The sequence below is a fragment of the Carcharodon carcharias genome, chromosome 18, assembly GCF_017639515.1.
Source record: "Carcharodon carcharias isolate sCarCar2 chromosome 18, sCarCar2.pri, whole genome shotgun sequence".
Classification (NCBI taxonomy): domain Eukaryota; kingdom Metazoa; phylum Chordata; class Chondrichthyes; order Lamniformes; family Lamnidae; genus Carcharodon; species Carcharodon carcharias.
The window spans coordinates 24639056-24657797 of NC_054484.1; the positions used below are offsets into that span (position 1 = coordinate 24639056).

The 18742-nt window shown below is 39.9% G+C and overlaps 1 protein-coding gene across 1 annotated transcript in view; it reads right to left on the reverse strand.

Moving 5' to 3' along the window:
• The window catches only part of LOC121290546 (single-minded homolog 2-like), a 99016-nt gene that overhangs the window by 32080 nt on the left and 48194 nt on the right, over nucleotides 1-18742 (reverse strand). The window contains exons 5-8 of the mRNA XM_041211054.1: nucleotides 12298-12383; nucleotides 6682-6881; nucleotides 3456-3562; nucleotides 2012-2159 (exon numbers count right to left, since the gene is read on the reverse strand). Of these exons, the coding sequence (XP_041066988.1) occupies nucleotides 2012-2159; nucleotides 3456-3562; nucleotides 6682-6881; nucleotides 12298-12383 (541 nt within the window). The remainder of the gene's footprint in view (nucleotides 1-2011; nucleotides 2160-3455; nucleotides 3563-6681; nucleotides 6882-12297; nucleotides 12384-18742) is intronic.

The following is an 18742-nucleotide window of genomic DNA, read 5'->3' on the forward strand; positions in this document are numbered from 1 at the left end:
GGTGGTGTTCCCATCTATCTGCTGCCCTTGTCCTTCTAGGTGGTAATGGTCATGGGTTTGGAAGGTGCTGTCTAAGGAGCCTTAGTGAATCCCTGCAGTGCATTTTGTAGATGGTACACACTGCTGCCACTGTGTGTCAGTGGCGGAGGGAGAGAATGTTTGTGGATGTGGTGCCAATCAAGTGGACTGCTTTGTCCTGGACGATGTCCAGCTTCTTCAGTTGACTCACTTTTCAACCTGCCTGATACTATCCAAATTTCCTTCACTTGATGGCCACCACCAATTGGTGTAGTTTGAGCCAGAGTCCTTGATATGATCCAATTCAACTATCTCTCCATTACCACCTCACCACCAACTCAGTGAGAATTACCACTATGAGAAACTAGTATTTTGTAACCAAATAAGTGCAGAACTGACCATTAGTTAGCATGGAGTTCAACATACTAAACTGTTTCCCATAGTTGGTCTTTTGCATTGAACAGCCTGTTAAGTAGCTACAATGTTATTTTCATTACATTGTATATGTTGGCTGATATTCCTTCTGCCAATAATTTCCACCCCTGCCTATCACATCTCTGGCAGTATTTGGGCTGCACTGGGACAGACAGGGGGGAGTGGGGCGGTGGAGAGGGTGTGTTGGGGGGGGGTATGGGGGTGGTGTGTGGGGTGGGGGGGTGTGTGGCTGCTGTGGCCGGGGTGGGTAGCCTGTGGGGAATCACCAAATTTTGATGCTCAACTAATTGCCCACTACCCTAATGTGTTTGATACATCTACCCATATGGCAGCAAGCACAATGAAATGATTCAAATGATGGAGATACATCATTGGAATTCTTTTCCATCAGTAGACCCAAAACAACACTGCTCCCAAGAGAGGCCTACTCGTTGGCATTCAATATTGCTAGAACTGTGGAGGCATATTTTAATTCTAAATTACAAAAAGCTTTGGCACCAGACCTTTCAAAAGAAGTTCCAATTCCCCGGGAGTTGTAAGGCCTCTGAGGCCTTGCATCAGTAAATTTGTGCCCCACTGCTGTCAGACTCCTAGGTAGAGGCCAACAGGCCTACCAAGATTACTTAACTTAGCCTGAGGCCTGAAAATTGGCACTAGTTGAGGGACATATCCTTGTAGTGTGCAGACATCTTGTCACATCAATGATGCACTAAATCCATAGAATCTTACAGCATGGTAGGAGGCCATTTGGCCCATTGTAGCTATCCCAGCTCTTTGAAAGAGCTATACAATTAGTCCTACTTCTTCACTTTTTCTATATTGCCCTGAAAATTGTTCCTTTATATATGTAATAGTTTTTATCTGATTCCTTTATGAAAGTTACTATTAAAGCTGCTTCTACCTTCCTTTCAGGTAGTTCATTCAATCTCCCCTTTTTTTTTGCCAGTCAACTTAAATCAGTGTCCTCTGGTTACTGAGCAGTGGACACACTTTCTCCTCATTTCTTCTATCAAAATCTCCCATAATCTTTGAACACATCTATGAAATTTCTCTTCAATCTCCTATGCTCTAAGGGGAGCAAACCCCACTTCTTTAGTCTCTCTGTTATCTCCAGTATACTTATTTCTCTTTGTAGATTTTCATTCTTTTGAGAATCACACAGATGGTTTTCAGTGAAAGTCACTCAATCTTACTTTATTCTGTTCAGTTACCAGCTGGTGTTTTAAGATATGCTGAGTGGAACTGCATTTTCCCTTTTCCAAAAATAGTGAAAAATAGTAGCCATTGGTGATACACTGTTGGCATCTTTTGAGAAGTGGGATTGAGAGTTACAAAGGTGTTTCGCAACAATAATTGGTGCTTTTATTTGGGGGAAGTAATATTTTCTAGAGAAAATGAATAGATACAAGGAGAATTTGTGATGGAATAATCATGCAGGGAATCGAGAGTTGAGCGAGTTTGATTGGCCTTCTCAAGTTCTGGATTGTCTTACACGTTATTTCTTTCAAACATTATTACAAATTTTGTATCGATAAACACACTGTATGCATATACTTACGTGAGGACATAGTTGACGCTCACAATGCAGTGAGGTCTGGAAGAACGACTATTGTGAACAATGGTAGCATAGCTCTGAACCCACACCCAGCCTCCATGCTTTGACAGCAGCCTGTAGTACTTCGTTGTGACTTGTCCTTTGACCAGCACTTCCACAATAATAAAAAAAAAACTTGGTATTTTTTCTAGCATAATTTCAGATGAATATTAAAACATTTTGCAATGTCACCTCAAATTGTACAACATTTTGAAAAATATGACGAGGAACCTGGAATCACATTATCAACAAGAAACTGCTGATAGCAGTATTAGCTGATATGTGCTTAATGTGTTTATAAAACATTCTTCTGCCATGACTTTAACAAAGGTGCTAATCTTTCTAAAATAGTCTCCCTCTATTTAAAAATGCTCTTCCTTGTTCCAGAAATCTTTATCATATTAGTGTTTGGTTTAAATACTAATCATTTGTCTTTTACTTGTATGTAATTGTTTACAAGAACTCAGAATTGTGGGATTCCTTAAATCAATTAGGTTTGCTCTCTCCTCAAACTTCAGGCTTTTAAAATGCAAGTTTGGCTGGTATCTAAGAATTGTTTCTTCATTTACCTCAACTATTGTATTATTTTCCACCAAGCTGTTCTGTGCTGATATGTGCTTAATGTGTTTATAAAACATTCTTCTGCCACGACTTTAACAGAGGTGCTAATCTTTCTAAAATAGTCTCTCTCTATTTAAAAATGCTCTTCCTTGTTCCAGAAATCTTTATCATATTAGTGTTTGGTTTAAATACTAATCATTTGTCTTTTACTTGTATGCAATTGTTTACAAGAACTCAGAATTGTGGGATTCCTTAAATCAATTAGGTTTGCTCTCTCCTTAAACTTCAGGCTTTTAAAATGCAAGTTTGGCTGGTATCTAAGAATTAGTTCTTCATTTACCTCATCTATTGTATTATTTTCCACCAAGCTGTTCTGCACTATGAGGCTTACCCTGTCCTTTTTGTTTCTCAACTAAAGATGATAGAATTGAGAGTTAAGTTTGCATGTTTTGCAATTGTCGTTTACACCACAAACTTGAAAATTTTCTTTATAATCACATTACTTTCATAACATATACTGTGAAAATCATAATTATTTTTTTCAGACTTCATTCCTTTATGGCAACAAACAGTGATATGTCCAACTTTAGCCACATAGCTAGCTACCTTTAGTATCGATGAGTGATAATGTTGAAAATTAACAGCTATGCCATGATTACTGTAGGACTACTGAGTGATAGTCTGCAGTTGATAACCTGAAAATATCATCCTCTTAGTTATAAATCTAGAAACATAAACTAGATTAAAATCAGTGAGCCTATTTTAACTGATATGTAATGTACAATAATTGATCTGTACAAAGTGTTCTGGAATGAGTACCATTTCAGGTGAGCAGCTTGTTACTCACAGAGGTGATGTGCGTATCTTAAATGGAAAACATCACATCCATGCACGTGATGGTACAGAGTCCTCTCTATCAGGTCCTGAGGTTCGTATCCAGTCAACTCTGCAACCCTGATAATTAAGATTTTAAAAATTGAGAAAATTTTAATGAAACAGAAATTGAACTAGTTCAAGACGAACTAGGCTTTACACACAGGGAAATAAAGTAGGAGGAAGAAATGCATTGACATACAAATTAAAATTATTGCTTTGGCAGAAAGTGGAATACTATGGCCAGCTTTGGTGTTTAACTTCCTGAAGGATGAAAAGATCAGTAAAAGAGATTAAAACAAAGAAAAACAAGGATGAGAGGTTTTGGTCATGGTGAGAGAGAACAGAAAATGTTGGTCTTTTCATGAGAGCCACACTGGGTAAGAGAAGATCTCAACTTCTGAGGGTTTTGATGAGGCAATGAGTGGGGTATAAATTAGCATGAGGACAATGAAGGGAAAGGTTAGGTTCTTTTCTTTTTCACATGGAGGATTGTTGGGACCAAGAATTTTGGGAGCAGGAACTGCGCTGGATGTAGTATCTGTAAAACATTACATTTTTAAAAACTCATTCATGGGATGTGGGTTCACTGACTGGGCCAGCAATTATTGCCCATCCCTAATTGCCCTTGAGAAGGTGGTGGTGAGCTGCCTTCTTGAACTGGCGCAGTCCATGTGGTTAAGGAGGGAGTCCCAGGATTTTTACCCAGCAACAGTGAAGGAACAGCGATATATTTCCAAGTCAGGATGTTGAGTGGCTTGGAGGGGAACTTCCAGGTAGTGTTGTTCCTATATATCTGCTGCCTTTGTCCTTCTAAATGGTAGCAGTTGTGGATTTGGAAGATGCTGTCAAAGGAGCCTTGGTGAGTTCCTGCAGGGCATCTCATAGATGGTACACACTGCTGCCACTGTTTGTCGATGGTGGAGGGAGTGAATGTTTGTGGATGTGGTGCCAATCAAGTGGGGTGCTTTGTCCTGGATGGTGTCAAGCTTCTTGAGTGTTGTTGGAGCTGCACTTATTTAGGTAAGTGGAGAATATTCCATCACGCTCCTGACATGTGCCTTGTGGATGCTGGACAGGCTTTGGGAGTCAGGAGGTGAGTTACTCGCCAAAGGATTCCTAGGCTCTGACCTGCTCCTATAGCCACAGTATTTACTTGGCTAGTCCAATTCAGTTTCTGGTCAATGGTAAGCCCAAGGGTGTGGATAGTGGGGAATTCAATGATGGTAATGCCATTGAACGTCAAGGGGCAATGGTTAGATTCTCTGTTGCTGGAGATGGTCATTGCCTGGAACTTGTGTGGTGTGAATGTTACTTGCCACTTGTCAGCCCAAGCCTGGATGTTGTCTAGGTCTTGCTGCATTTGGATATGGACTACTTCAGTATCTGAGGAGTTGCGAATGGTGCTGAACATTGTGCAATCATCAGCAAACATCCCCACTTCTGACCTTATGATGTATGAAGCAGCTGAAGATGGTTGGGATGAGGACACTACCCTGAGGAACTCCTGCAGTGATGTCCTGGAACTGAAATGGTTGACCTCTAAAAACCACAACCATCTTCCTTTGTGCTAGGTATGAACTCCAACCAGCAGAGAGTTTTCCCCCGATCCCCACTGATTTCAGTTTTCCTAGGCTTTCTAATACCACACTTGGCCAAATGCTGCCTTGATGTCAAGGGCAGTCACTCTCACCTCACCTATGGTGTTCAGCTCTTTTGTCCATGTTTGGACTAAGGCTGTAATGAGGCCAGGAGCTGAGTGAACTTGGAGGTACCCAAACTGAGGGTCAATGAGCAGGTTATTGTTAAGCAAGTGTCACTTGATAGCACTGCTGATGATCCTTTCCATCACTGATGATTGAGAGTAGACTGATAGGGCTGGTAATTGGCCATATTGGATTTGTCCTGCTTTCTGTGGACAGGACATGGCTGGGCAATTTTCCACAATGCCGGGTAGATGCCAATATTGTAACTATACTGGAACAGCTTGGCTAGGGGTGTGACAGGTTCTGGAGCATAAGTCTTCAATACTATTGCCGGAATATTGTCAAGGCTCATTGCCTTTACTGTATCCTGTGCCTTCAGCTGTTTCTTTATATCACGTGGAGTGAATTGAATTGGGTGAAGACTGGAATCTGTGATGCTGGAGACCTCAGGAGGAGGTCAAGATGAATCATCCACTTGACACTTCTGGCTGCAAGTGGCTAAAAATTTGAGAGGTAATAGGGAAAGACCAGGGTATAGGACTAAGTGGTTACCTCTTCTAGGATAAAAACAAAAATCTGTGGATGCTGTAAATCCAAAACAAAAACAGAATTACCTGGAAAAACTCAGCAGGTCTGGCAGCATCGGCGGAGAAGAAAAGAGTTGACGTTTCGAGTCCTCTGTTGAAGGGTCATGAGGACTCGAAACATCATCTCTTTTCTTCTCCGCCGATGCTGCCAGACTTGCTGACCTCTTCTAGGAAGTTGTGGTCAATGATGTAGAGTAGGTGCATTGTAAGGGAATCCATGGACTCCTATAAATACCATATTCATAAACATAACAAGCACTTTAACATGACAGGGGGTGATTATTATAGACATAGCTATACAGAAATTTTTAGCACAGCAATAGGCCAATGTGACCAAACAAAGCTGTCATTTTTAAGACACGCAGCATCTTAACATATCCCTCAGTCCTTTCTCTCTATCCAAGTGCATCCAAATAATCCAGCTTCAAAGAATATCATATTATTGCAAAAGTAGAGTTTTGTATAATTGACAAGGGTGAACCTGTTATGACTACTAGAAAAAGGTGCTCATTGAGGGGTCTAGCTGTGGTCTGGTATAACTCAGGCTAACAGTACCAGGGGTTTAGGCAACAGATTTTGCTATTATGTTTCTTTTGGAGGAGTAAAGCCCTTCCAGTCTACTAATTTCCCTCCTCATTTCAGCCTCCTTCAGTTGAGGGCCCCCTGGTCTCTGATGATGCCACTCTTTAATTAGGAGCCAGATCGCAATGGCCTGGAGATGAACCATCCTTCAATTTTCCCTTCGTGTGTGTGATTTGCTAAGCAAAAGGGATGCATTTGAAACTGTGGATTCAGTGAAGTCGAATTACCTTGACCCCCTGTGCCCTGGCAATTCTAACATATAAAGAGCACAATCTTAGTGACTAACTGTTGCTTTTAAAACATTTTACCAGTTTAAGGTTCTTACCTTGAGTCTAGGAAAATGAGTTTGAGATCTAGACTGGCTCTGAACATGAACATGTTGCTGTGAAGTTTGATTTCTGTAATAGCGCTGGGTGGTAGTGAATGTCCCACTGCCACTAGTCCCACAATCTGGTAACAGCCATCATAGAGAGCTACATCAAACACATACTGTCGTATTTTCAAATACCCACTGCAGTGGATTACCTACAGAGAAGGAAGATTTGAGTTGATTTATGCATGGATAAAATATTATCTAGATGTACAGAAGGGTCTCAGCAAGTTAAACTAATCTGTTTCACTCAAAAATGCTAACAGTGGGAACTTTATTAAAGAATACTTAGCTGTACACTTACTTTCACACTAACTTGTCCCACAATCTATTTAGAAACAGCAAACTGCCAAAAAAATGAGCAGTCCAGGTGCTGAATTGCATTGTCGTGCCAATATGGTTCAGTATGGAAAGAACACAATGTACGTTCACAACTGTGATTGCCAGCCTTGTCTTTGGGAGGAAATTTCGGTTCACCATTTGAGTATACGATGATCTGTAGCAGGGAGATGCAGAGATACCAAAAAGACAGATATCTAATCCGTGGTCTTCATATTATTATTAATGAAAAATGTTGGAAATTAGAAAAATTAGAATAAATTATTAGAAATGGAGAAAAATGGTAAGCAAAAACAATAATTTTCTGATTAATTATTGATTTAGGCCTTTAAAAAAAGCTTGATGCATGTTTGATTTGGAATGCAATTGAAGGTTGTTTGGGTAAGTACAGGCAGATGATTTAATGTTGCCTGTAGAATAATGATTCCTGAGCTGCTGGGATCAGAAGAATGTCATGCCAAGGACAGCAGCCTGTCAAGGATCGATAATGCAGAGCATAATGTTGAATAGACATTCTGGAGAACAGAAGAAAGCTTACAGAAATTCTTTGCAGAAGATGGGTTGCATTGGCTCTGTGATAATGAACTTGCATTTATATAGCATCTTAACTCATCTCTCAAAAATGCCTCCATGTCCTTCATATAGAATTAAGTACAATGTGCAGTTACTACTACTATGTACAATATAGACTGTATATGATCTGTGGAAGGAATAGGCTTGATGGCTCAACAACCCTCTCCTTTGCATTATAGTCATCTGTGGTCCATCTAACACTGTTGCAATACAGCTTCTACTGTGCAGGAATTTTTGTAGCAAACCCATCATTTAACCAGTCATCTTACTTAGACTTTTCTGGCTTTGATGCTGATTTAACCAATTTTCTGATTTGCTCAACCCTAACTTCACCCCATCTCAATCCTCTGCAACTTCCTGTTTCACACCCTTTAGGCAGCATTTCCACAAGAATTTCTTCTCAGTTATGTTTACTTTCTCCTTCCTGTCTTTATCCATTTTGCTTCAAAATAACTTTGCTAGCTCTTCTTGGTTATCTCTCAGTTTTTGCTTTTTTGTTTGTTCACCGTGCTCTGATGGGATCTTGAGGTTAGCACCTTGCTGAGGAAAGGCTCCTGGTATAATGTTTGAATCAACTTCCTTGTAAATCAGATTTCCGGACCAACTTATTTTTCAGGATTCCATTTTCCAGCTATGTATGGAATGCAGACATTGGAAAATCCACTTACTCGAAAAGAAGTCAGTAAAACAGAACAATCCTATAAGATACAAAAACTTCATTGTCATAGGAACTCTAAGCATGTAGTGTATGATGTGATATAAAAACTATTGAAGTTGTCAGATGGTCTCCATTCAGCCAACAGTACTCAAATGTATTTATTTGAACTTGCATTTAATCTTAGAAGGGAAACCATCCAAGCTCCCTGTTGGCTCTGTTGGTTAATGCACTGCCTAAAATGGAGCTGACCCAAAAGGACCAGCTTTGGCATTTGCTGAGTTAACCAATTCAGCTCAGGCATTGGTAGTCATACTGCAATTGGCATTAGTAGCTCTTGTCTAGGGAGTAAACAAATTAGCCAGAACACCAATTATTGATGAGTATTTAGTGACCTTTGTTGGAAATTGTGTGTGTGTGTGTGTGTGTGTGTGTGTGTGTGTATATATATAAGTGGTCATAAACATAAAGTTGCTACAGGCAGAATGAAGCTTTGCAATACTGGGCACAGTGCAATAAAGCCAGGTACAGCCAACAGCATAACTTGGGCTTGCAGCTGTGCTTTGGATGCTGCATTTAATCACAGGCTGCAGCTGAAATTTACATAACAAATACATAAACAGATAACAAGCATTCCGCAGTGATTTCCAAGTCAGTAAAAGGTAAAAGAGGTAATCTTAAACTTTGGTGATAATGTAAACTAGCCCATTGTCCATGTGCATCCCATTTTTAAGGCCGAGGTAGATGGATTCTTGATAAGCAAGGGGGGGTAAAAGGTTATCCGGCGTAGGCGAGAATGTGGAGTTGAGGTTACAATCAGATCAGCCATAATCTTATTGAATGGCGGAGAAGGCTTGAGGGGCTGAGGGGCCTACTTCTGCTCCTAATTCATAGGCTCATATGTCTGCTAGTTGAAGTCCACCCCAAAGGGTGGCAATGAAATTAAAAACCACAAAACAAAATTATACCATATATCTCATTTGTTATTGAAAATCTATAGTTTGTTATGCTGTATAGTGTATAGAAATATTATATATTTTTTACGAGCAGGCATAGAGAACAGGCATGACATAGCAGTGGTAATTGGAAGATGCTAATGACGGTATTGACAGGAGTGGCCACTGCATAGTTCTTGTGGAGATGAAGTCCCACCTTCACATTGAGGATACCCTCCATCATGTTGTGTGGCACTACCAGCATGCTAAGTGGGATAGATTTCGGATAGATTTAAACTGGGCATCCATGAGGCAGTGTGGGCTATCAGCGGCAGCAGAATTGTATTCAACCACAATCTATAACCTCATGGCTCTGCAAATCCCTCACTCTACCATTGCCATCAAGCCAGGGAGATCAACCCTGGTTCAATGAAGAGTGCAGGAGGGCATGCCAGGAGCAGCACCAGACACACCTAAAATGAGGTGTCAACCTGGTGAAGCTACTACACAGGACTACTTGCGTGACAGCGAACGCAACATGTGATAGACAAAGGTAATTGATCCCACACCCAATGGATCAGATCTAAATTCTGCAGTCCTGCCACATCCAGTCATGAATGGTGGTGGATACTTAAATAATTAACAGGAGGAGGAGGCCCCATAAATATCTGCATCTTCGATGATGGGGGAGCCCAGCACATCAGTGCAAAATATAAGGTTGAAGCATTTGCTACAATCTTCAGCCAGAAGTACCAAGTGGATGATCCATCTCAGCCTCCTCCTGAGGTCCTCAGCATCACAGATGCCAGTCTTCAGCCAATTTGATTCACTCCACGTGATATCAAGAAATGGCTGAAGGCACTGGATACTGCAAAGGCTATGGGCCCTGACAACATTCCGGCAATAATACTGAAGACTTGTGCTCTAGAACCAGCCACACCCCGAGCCAAGCTGTCTAGTATAGCTACAACACTGACATCTACCCAGCAATGTAGAAAATTGTTCAGGTATGTCTTGTCCACAAAAAGCAGGACAAATACAACCTGATAATTACTGCCCCATCAGTCTACTCTTGATCGTCAGCAAAGTGATGGAAGGTGTGGACAGAGCTATGAAGTGGCACTTGCTTAGCAATAACCTGCTCACGGAAGCTCAGTTTGGGTTCTGCCAGGGCCACTCAGTTCCTGACCTCATTACAGCCTTAGTCCAAACAAGGGCAAAAGAGCTGAACTCAAGAGGTGAGGTGAGAGTGACTGCCCTTGACATCAAGGCCGCATTTGACTGAGTGTGGTATCAAGGAAAAACTGGAGCCAATGGGAATCAGGGGAAAGCTCTCCACTGGCTGCAGCTATAAGGAGCACAAAGGAAGATGGTTATGGTTGTTGGAGGTCAATCATCTCAGTCTCAGGACATCGCTGCAGGGGTTCCTCAGGGTATTTTCCTCGGCCCAACCATCTTAGCTGCTTCAAGAAGACCTTCCTTCCATCACAAGGTCAGAAGTGGAGATGCTTGTTGATGATTGCACAATGATCAGCACCATTCACGACTCCTAAGATACTGAAGCAGTCCATGGCCATTTGCTGCAAAACCTGCACAATATTCAGGCTTGGTGTGATAAGTGGCAAGTAACATTCACACCACACAAGTGCCACACTATAAGCATCTCCAACAAGAGAGAAGCTAACCATCTCCCCTTGAAGTCCATGGCGTTACTATCGCTGAATCCCCCATTATTTACATCCTGGGGGTTACCATAGACCAGAAACTGAACTGGAACAGCCATATAGATACTGTGGCTACAAGAGCAGGTCAGAGTCTGGGAATGCTGTGGTGAGTAACTCACCTCCTGACTCCCCAAGAGAATGGCACAGGCTCTAACTGTGTTTTATGTATATAGTGGTCACTGTGTTGCTATTTGCCATCAACTTACATTGATATCGAAGAAATGAGTGTCAAGAAGGCTAATGTGGTGGAGCTGAACTTTCTGAATTCAATATCAAGACTACTGATTGAGGGAAGGCTGGGAGAGTCAAACACATGTGGAGTCAGTTTTTTCCATGCATGAAACTGAACTGATAATTCATGAGTGACAAAGCCATAAATGATGTATAATTGGTCAAATGAAACAGAGGAACATTTTTCCCTGCCTTTTCCTCCTATTCTCTCACATTTTACTCCTAAAGATTCGAACTTTTGCTGCCATTTAGCTCCACAGTTGCCAACAGTCCAACTTCACGCATGTTGCGCTCCTGCACATTTTACCCAGTCAGTGACTGCCAGCAAGCCCTTTGACTGGAGGGGCCTCACAGTCAGGCACAATCCCATCCATGCACGCACTTACTTTCCAAAAAGATGTTAACAAGCAGCAGGAGCCATGCCTGATCTTCCATAGCCCAGATACTAGGGCTCACTGTAATCAACTAAAATCATACAGAGCAAGGAATCAAATCTGGGCCTTTTAGTGAATCAAGACCACATGAAGGGGAGCATTTCTCCACTGAACCATCATGGTAGAAAATGGAGATAGTTATCAGATAACATCACTGACCATTGTATTTACACTACTTAAAAATGCAACTGAAGAAGAAATTCCTTTCAAGGTATAATGTTGATTTTGTAATAGCAGCTGTGCCTTTAACTGCCAAGGTCCTAAGCTCTGGAATTCACTTGCTGCCCTTCTTCACCTCTCTATGTCTTTTTCCTCGTCTAAGACATTCCTTAAAACCTACCTCATCTTTCATAATATTTCTCTTTGTCACTCAGTGTTAAATTTTGTTTACTAACACTCCTGTGAAATGGCTCAGAACATTTTACTACACTAAAGGTGCCATATAAATGCAAGTTGATTGTTGTTGTAATAGCTTGAAACATTAAGTTAAGATAAAGTATTATTACTTTGTCTTATTTCTTGAAATAAAATTTGTCCCTGCCCCCCACAGCACAAGAATTGCTATAATGCCATTTCAGTTATCCCAAAAGGAAGACTCAAGTAGTTACAAATTAGACTATGAGAGATCTTGATGCCAGTATTTGTGCACAGTTCTTTCACAATTGTTTGCATTTTCTTACCTTGTAACCACCACAAGTCAAACCTGCATTTCTTTTGGCCAGAACACATTTCATGCGTAGAAAGAAGGAGCGCTCAATTTCGTATTCTGAAAAGGAACATCAAACAACGTTATTACACCAGAAATTTGATAACCTAATAAATCACGCCATGCTATTGTACAAGAACCAGAGGATTTTTGCAACCCAAAAAAAAAATCAAAAGTGTTTTTTAATATCATATTTATTATTTGTTCTGGGGAGGTGACTGATGGCCAGGTTTATTGCCCATCCTTTCTTGCCTTGAGAAGTGCTGCTGGGCTTTCTTCTTCAAATATGTAGCACAAAAATGCCTTAACGTACAAGATGTACAGGATTCCACGGCTCAGGGATTATATTTCAGTCTTGGGAGTAACGTTTGGATATATTGTTCAATATTGTAAAAGACACTATGATTTATTGTGTTCTGGCTGTCCAATGTATCTATAAATAGATTATATATTTTAAAATTAAAATATTAGAACCCAAATCAATCAGAATGTAGCTGAGGAGTTCAGGAATCCAAATTGAAGGGCAAAAGAAAGGACATATGTTATGTGCTGGATATTGTATGTGTAGTAGCTAAGAAAAAAAACAGATGCCATTATCATGAGCCATGGAAGAGGGTACAAAGGGCAAATTAAGTGGCAAAGATCAGACCCTAAGCTGACAATTTTCAAATGTCTGATGAGATGCCTCTTGTTGGAAGAGGAAATTGTTGGAGGTCAGTTTGTGGCCAGGAATGATTTTTGTGAATAATATTTATATTTTTTTTAACTTATTTTAATGTGATTAGTTTTATTTGTAAGAATTTAAGAAAGGGATGGGTTAGATGAAAATGATCACATGATTTAGAAAGAATTTCATGAGTGATGTTTTCATAGACTGTGAAGTAGCTTTTTGGTAATGAAGTATTATAATCAGAAATTTCCTAACACTTTCTCAATCCTGTTTTACTATAACAAAAGCACAAAACAAACACGCAAAATTTTATCAACTTGGTAATGATAAAATTGATGGGTGCCCTATAGTCAATCTGATAAAGCAGAGAAATCATATTTCAAAGTTTTCTGTTATCTTTCGGGTGTTCTCTGACTTTCTTACTCCAGACAATTCCAGCTGCAGTACCTAAGATCACCCTCATGATACAACTCCCCATACTTTTGACAGCCTCCATCTTTCCCTTGAGCTATCGATAATGATTTTGGTAACAAACCTGAGAAACAAATAGGAAACTCTGTCAGCTTTTGGCTAATGGGTTACCCTGAGTCTCCAAATGCTCTTACTGCAATCTTTGAGAGCAGTAGAGCATCACATTTTAAGTTAAAATATCAAATAAATTTATTTTACTCAGAATGTACAAGCAGACAGGTCAACATTCATAACATATAAATTTTGCATTTATAATAGGCATCTGTCCACCTCAGTCCATGATATTAATAAAAAAGGTTAAATTATGAGGACATGTTAGACAACTTTGGCTTTTTTGCCTTTGAGTTCAGAAGGCTGAGGGGCAATCTAATTAAGGAGTTGAAATTTTTAGAAGTATTTCATTGGGTAAATATAAAGAAACTTTTTTTATGGAAACATTTTGTGCACACAAAGGTTAATCTTGGATAATCTCATTAAAAAACTAGAACTAGAATTGAAATGGTCCATATTGAGGTCGATCCAATTTTTGTTAGGTAAGGGTATCGGGGTGGGGGGATATGGGGCAAAGGCAGATAAATGGAGGTAAGATACAGATTGGCCATGCACCCAATAGAATGTCCAAACAGATTTGAAGGATTGAATGGCCTACTCTTACTCTGTTTCAAAAAGGAATTCAACTCTATGAACTGAGCTAATCCTTTGTAAATAAATTTCAAATAAACCGTGTTTCTTTGCTTTGGATTTCTTACCACTGTGGAAGTTTAATTTATCTAATGCAAAAGCAAAATATTGTGGATTCTGGAAATCTGAAATAGAAACAGAAAATGCTAGAAATATTCAGCAGATCGGGCAGCATCTGTGGAGAGGGAAACAGAGTTAACGTTTCAGGTCAATGATCTTTCATCAGAACTGGGAAAAGTTAGAAATGTTTTTAAGTGTAAAGGTTTTAAGCAAGTGAAAAGTAGGGAGGATGTGAAAAAGAACAAAATGGAATGTCTGTGAAAGGGTGGAAGACAGGAGAGATTAGATGACACAAGGGTTGGTGGTGCAGGGCCAAAGGGACAGGTAATGGGACAAGTAAAGAAACAAAAGGTGTGTCTAGAGGAGGTGTGAATGACAAAATGATGAACAGCCATCCAAAACTAAAAGGAGAGAAAAACAAGAGAGTAAAACAAAAACCAGAAAAGGAAAAAAACTGGGGGCAGAGCTTATGGTCTGAAATTGTTGAACTCAATCCTAAGGAATGTTGTGAAGTCTAATTAAAAGGTGAAGTGTTGTTCTTCAAATTTGCATTGAGCTTCATTGGAATACTGCAGGTGGCTGTGGGCATGAGTAGAAAATTAAAGATAGGACATTAAAATGACAGCCTGATTTGGTTTTACTCTTTGTTTATTCCTCCCTTATCTCTTTCTGATAGCAGCTGTTTGTGATTCTGCCATTCACAACACCTCTAGACTTTACATCTATACTTGTCCAATTATCACTCCCTTTGACCCTGCACCACCAACTTTTTTGTCATTTCATCACTCCTGCCTTCCACCCTATCACAGATCTCTCCATTTGTTTGTTTTCTTCCCCTTCCCTTTTTCATCTGGTTAAAATCTATTACATTTCAAACTCTTCTGAGCTCTGAAGGTCACCAACCTGAAATGTTAACTGTTTCTCTCTTCACTGATGCTGCCTGACCTGTTGAGTATTTTCTGCTTTTATTTCTAATTCTGTTTCCTGTAAAATCAAAACACTTTTTATCCCTCTTCCAAGAGTTTCAAACTAATTGGTTCCTTTCCGGAGATGTTCAAACAAATTCCTAAGTCAGACCAAATCCTGATAATGCCCATTTTATTCATCTGCTTTGGAATTGGGTCTGTTCCCCAAGTGACAGTGCTGGGTTTTAGCTGCATGGACTTTGTGTGATCTAGCTATTATTACACAAAGCGTTGACTTGCAACAATATCATTGCTACAAAATGGCATCAGGTGATTGTCAGCATAGGTACAATATGTTGTTTGAAAACAACATCAACTCTGATCATAGTTTATTGTGCCCTTGCACAATAAATTTCATGCATCTGTGATCATAACTATGGCAAGAAATTCAAAAGTCCCAATTTACTGGCATTGAATCCAAGTTGTGCCCTGCCTGTTTTGCTCTCACTGAATTAAAATCAAGATAATATTATGGCAATAGCAGTGGCTCCAATGTATCATAAGCTGATGAAATGTCCTACGAGCCAATGCATGCAGACAATGGAGCACATATGTGTTTGCATGTGTAGTGGACTTCTGAGGAGTTTTTTTTAAATGAGGGTATTAGTACACCCTGTTTAACCTGGCTTACACCCCTGAGTTCCATTCAATGATGACAGCCTTAGCAGAGAGACTTCTGCCAGATATAAGAACATTTGAAGAGCTAGGAATTGCACAGAGCTAAGAGGTTGTTGTAGTTCGGTCCTCTGCCATCTCAATTTGTGCTGGGGCTCCAGTTTTATCCACAATGACAGCTCTCCAAACATCTTGACCACAAGATTATTCTCCATGTGAAAATGTTAGTAGACCATTGAACCAGAAGGACATTTTATTCAAGCCTAACCCTGCCAGTCCTGAAGTCTGAGGAATTGCATTCTGAGCAGGAATTAGTGGAATGGGATCTCTGGCTAATATTTGTTTTTCTCTGACCAGCTCAGAAGATGTGCCACCAAATATAACCCTCCAATTGCTTCCCACTCCACTCAGTTTGGCAATCAGGACTGAGGCCTTCAATTGTTAGAATGGGTGGTGCCATCACTCACTAGACCAATGACATATAAATATTGATTATATAAATTTTAGGGTTATCTGCCACATTAATTATGATCTCTGGATACATTAGTTACCAACTTTTCACAGGATAATTTTCAATTAAGTTAAATATATGCAAGTTGAAGGATGCCTGAAACCCTTATTTAGTGCAAATAAGAGCTGTTTTAATATTCAGAGTGTGATAGTACATCAGTCTCCAACCTCCTTTTTTAAAGAAAGAGTTATCTAACTGATCATTGGTTTCAGTTTATATGGGTTTGACTGTTAATATTTTGCTAAAGTGTCCACAAAGTTACTGTTTTATTGTTTCAATATAACAGTAAGACATGTCATGTTTAAACTCTTTGGTCATTTTGTTTTCCTCTGCTTCAATGCTACTTAATTCTGGAAACATAGCTACATCAAACAGTAAATTCCACTGCTGCTTGTTTATTTGTGATGAAAGATGGGGGCAGCAATAAGAACTTTAAATTAGGCCCACAATGGCACAACATTAAAATATTGGAATAAGCAGGAACAGGTGTTTAGGGGACACTTTGTTAATTTGATTGATTCTAATTGGCACCAAAAAGAGAAAGAACAGGTGCTGGAGATCTGCTGTATTCACTGACCAAATTTGTTAGCTGTTTCCAGCGTTTTCCTGTTTAGGCTCCAGTTGGAGGCTTGTTACTTAGATACTCAGGTCAACTTGACCCAATTCTCCTTCTCTCCCTCTCACATCTTCCACAGATATATTTCCTTTAGTTTGAAGGAACTAAGTGAGCAAATAAATAAACAAAGTTGCTGCTGGGTTAGAACTATGAAATGACAAGACCTGAGCTGGCTGCTGAGTAGAGTGAGGAATCTGTCTAGAATCCCCCATGACCACTATTGAAAATGTTAAGAACACCTTGACCTGAATTGTGATGTGGAATAGCTAAGTAACTTTAGTATTGCTGAAAAGAATTATTTTGTCAAAGCTTTTCATCTCGTACTCATCAGGATAATCTCAAGAGACGGTCTACATACGTCCCAAAGACTGGCAGATCGTATCAAAAAACGTGTCCCTACCGTTGTTAGCAACGGGCAAGGTACAGACTGTACCCAACCAGCCTGTGCTTGCAAAACTCAAAACAAAATGTCCAATGTTAGATCTGATTCTGCGATTGGACAACATTTGCTAAATAGTCCTTGGTGTGGTAAAAATTACACTGACAGCCAATTTAACATTGTCAGTTGAACTTGCAGTGTTGCACATTTGCATGTACTGGAAGCTACATATATTAATATACAGAGCCCTATTCTTTGCAGACAGAAAGAACATTACACATTGAGCCTGTTTTAGCTAAACAAAATTAGTGATAGCCATTTGCTGGTTCATTCCTCAGGGCAATGACTCGACCAATCAAAGTCAAGCTGTATGGTTTAAACTTCAAACACGGCTTGGTAGTTAACTGTCAGTCACCATTAACTGGTGCACTCTCCATAGCAACACCACTACCAATCAGAGTCCACTTACGAATCAATCAGCACTCTCTTCTCATACAGTATAAAGTTGTTGCTTCCCCTGACATTAGTATTCTTGCAGTTGTCCTGATGAGTGCAAGATGAAAAATTTTGACAAGATATCTTTTTCAGCAATACTCAAGTTCTGTACTACTGAACGACTATAGGAAACTCTAGCTTGAATTGCCTTGTTGTTCCAATCCAGAGGGTTAAAAATCAGAGGTTATGTTTAATGTGATGGGCAGTGATCAAACCTTGGTTCACTTCTGATATGTTCTCTGTGTGTTATGAATCTACAGAGCTTGGTATCTTCATCACACAATGCTTTTCTCACTTTGATATTTCCATCATTCCATCTCCCGACTGCAATGTTTAAAAAGACTCCTTGAGATGCTGTGTGATTTACCACTAAATTGAAGAGGCTAAAAGAATCCAGGTTTAATTACTGATCTGGATTGAATAGATTGATTTCAGCCATGGCAATAGTTGGAATGCTGGACTAGAGATGAGAAAAAAAGATCAATCAGGGTTTCAATGCTATGCAGATTTTAAAAAGAATTGAAAACCAGGGTGCAAACAGAGAAAAAGGGAAGCTACAAGATAGGGAGATTAGAAAAGGTGAGAGGAATAAGAGAAAAAGATTGTAGAACCATGTACTGCAATAGAAAGGTATTTCATAGTGTGTCAGTGGTAAAGCTAGTCAAAGTACGGTGGGGCCACTAACAGATGAAGGAGAACAACTTGTTTGAAGAATGAGGGAAGGACAAAGATGATGAGTACTTGTCTCGGTTTTCAGAAGGAGATGGATATTGGAATTGTAGAACTGGTAGTGGAGGTTATTCAAAGGGAAATGGTACATACGAACATATGAATTAGGAGCAGGGGTAGGCCACTTGGCCCCTCGAGCCTGGATCGGCATTCAATAAGATCATGGCTGGTCTGATTGTAACCTCCACTCCACATGCCTGCCTACCCCGATAACCTTTCATCCCCTT